The following is a 1,495-nucleotide window of genomic DNA, read 5'->3' on the forward strand; positions in this document are numbered from 1 at the left end:
CCCCAGGGGGCCAAGCATGGCTGACAGGCCTGTTTTCTTTGGCCTACAAGGTGTATTGTAACCCACATGAAAAACCCTTAGATTTTACAAAAAGCCAGGATTTCTGCTTCTCCCGAGGACTAGAATACCGGACACTGCCTGGCTCACCCGACAGCAACAAGGACCGAGTCCAGTTTGCCACAGTCCCCACCACTCTCTACTGTCACCCTGGCACCAAACGCCTTCGTCGGTGGCTGTTAAGTGTCACATCTGCACAGCTGGCCTCCTTACATGTCTCTAACCTCTCTCAATAAAAAGAAGACATGTCGCTCCCCATGTCTCTGTGGAAGTGAAAAAAAGGACTTGTTTAACTGCAAACTCTGTGTATAAGAACTGTCTTTTTTCACACATACACCTGCCCCATTCTGTTTGTTTCCATTTCACAACTGTGGACAGCGTTCATGGACTGTAAGACCAAATGAAACCCTGTTTGAAGGAAAAGCAAAGTCAAGGTTCCTGAAACAGTGGACACTGCTGGAGGCCAGCTCTCCACTCCCCCAGAGAGAAAGGATCGTTTTCCAAGTACCGTGACGTTCGGCCTTATCCCTGAACCCCAGCCAGCACAGTCGTGGGTAAGTCTGTCACTGACAAACCACCGTCAGGACACACAGCGTGGGCTGACTTAGGCTGCTTTGAGAGAGGTGACAGCAGCATTTCACTGGGACACAGTGTGTTCTCGCCAGGAGGGCCCCTCCCACGGACTGGGCTCTGCCCCCCGCCCCGCAGCGCAGCGCCCTCTGCTCTGCACCCCAGCCTCACCTTGGGCGGCTTCAGGCTCCGCCCGCGCTGTCTCCTGGAGCGAAGCAGCCGCTCTCGTTCCTGGAGGGGACACAGCTGTCCACACGTGAGCAACTTCTCAGCCCCCCACCCCAGGGCCCTGAGCCCAGGGCCTCGCCCCCTCACCCCAGCCCCCAGCCTCCTGCCCCTGGCCCCCTGGCCGCCACCCCCAGGTCTGCAGGTCCTCAGGCCCTGCCCCATCCCCCTCCCCTGCCCCCAGCCCCCTCTACATCGGACCCTGACCCCCCGGCTCCCAGGCACCCAGCCCTCTGTGAAGAGCCCAGGACAGCTCAGTCCGCGCCAGGCGGTGGTGGGGGCCGCATTCTCAGCGCTGCACCATTGTCTCGAGCCCTAACCGAACTCAGGCGTGACCGGGGAACACGCCAAGACCTGCAGTCCTGCGCACTCGGGCCTGTCTGCTCTGGGCCTGGGACTTCACATCCCCAAGAGATGCAGGGGCCTCTCTGCTGCAGAGAGCAGGCCGGTGGCTCCCGGCGTGAGGAGCCTGTGAACATCCCCAGCCCTGCTGGCCAGGGACCCACTCTTCCTCTGTGGAAGCAGTGCCCGCAGGACGATGCCCCAGATGAAAGCAGTACATCTTCTCATTTGTAATCACATTTCCCTTTTCCCCTTGGCTGCCAGGAAACCCAGAACCGAATGTGGTAAAGCCTCAGCCCTG

At 59.3% G+C, this 1,495-nt stretch overlaps 1 protein-coding gene across 1 annotated transcript in view; it reads right to left on the bottom strand.

Moving 5' to 3' along the window:
* The window catches only part of JAKMIP1 (janus kinase and microtubule interacting protein 1), a 71,643-nt gene that overhangs the window by 50,097 nt on the left and 20,051 nt on the right, over positions 1-1,495 (bottom strand). Inside the window, exon 6 of the mRNA XM_007957507.1 lies at positions 799-858. Within this exon, the coding sequence (XP_007955698.1) occupies positions 799-858 (60 nt within the window). The remainder of the gene's footprint in view (positions 1-798; positions 859-1,495) is intronic.

This window comes from Orycteropus afer, unplaced genomic scaffold (genome assembly GCF_000298275.1).
Source record: "Orycteropus afer afer isolate SDZICR_OR568_19922 unplaced genomic scaffold, OryAfe1.0 scaffold00754, whole genome shotgun sequence".
NCBI lineage: Eukaryota > Metazoa > Chordata > Mammalia > Tubulidentata > Orycteropodidae > Orycteropus > Orycteropus afer.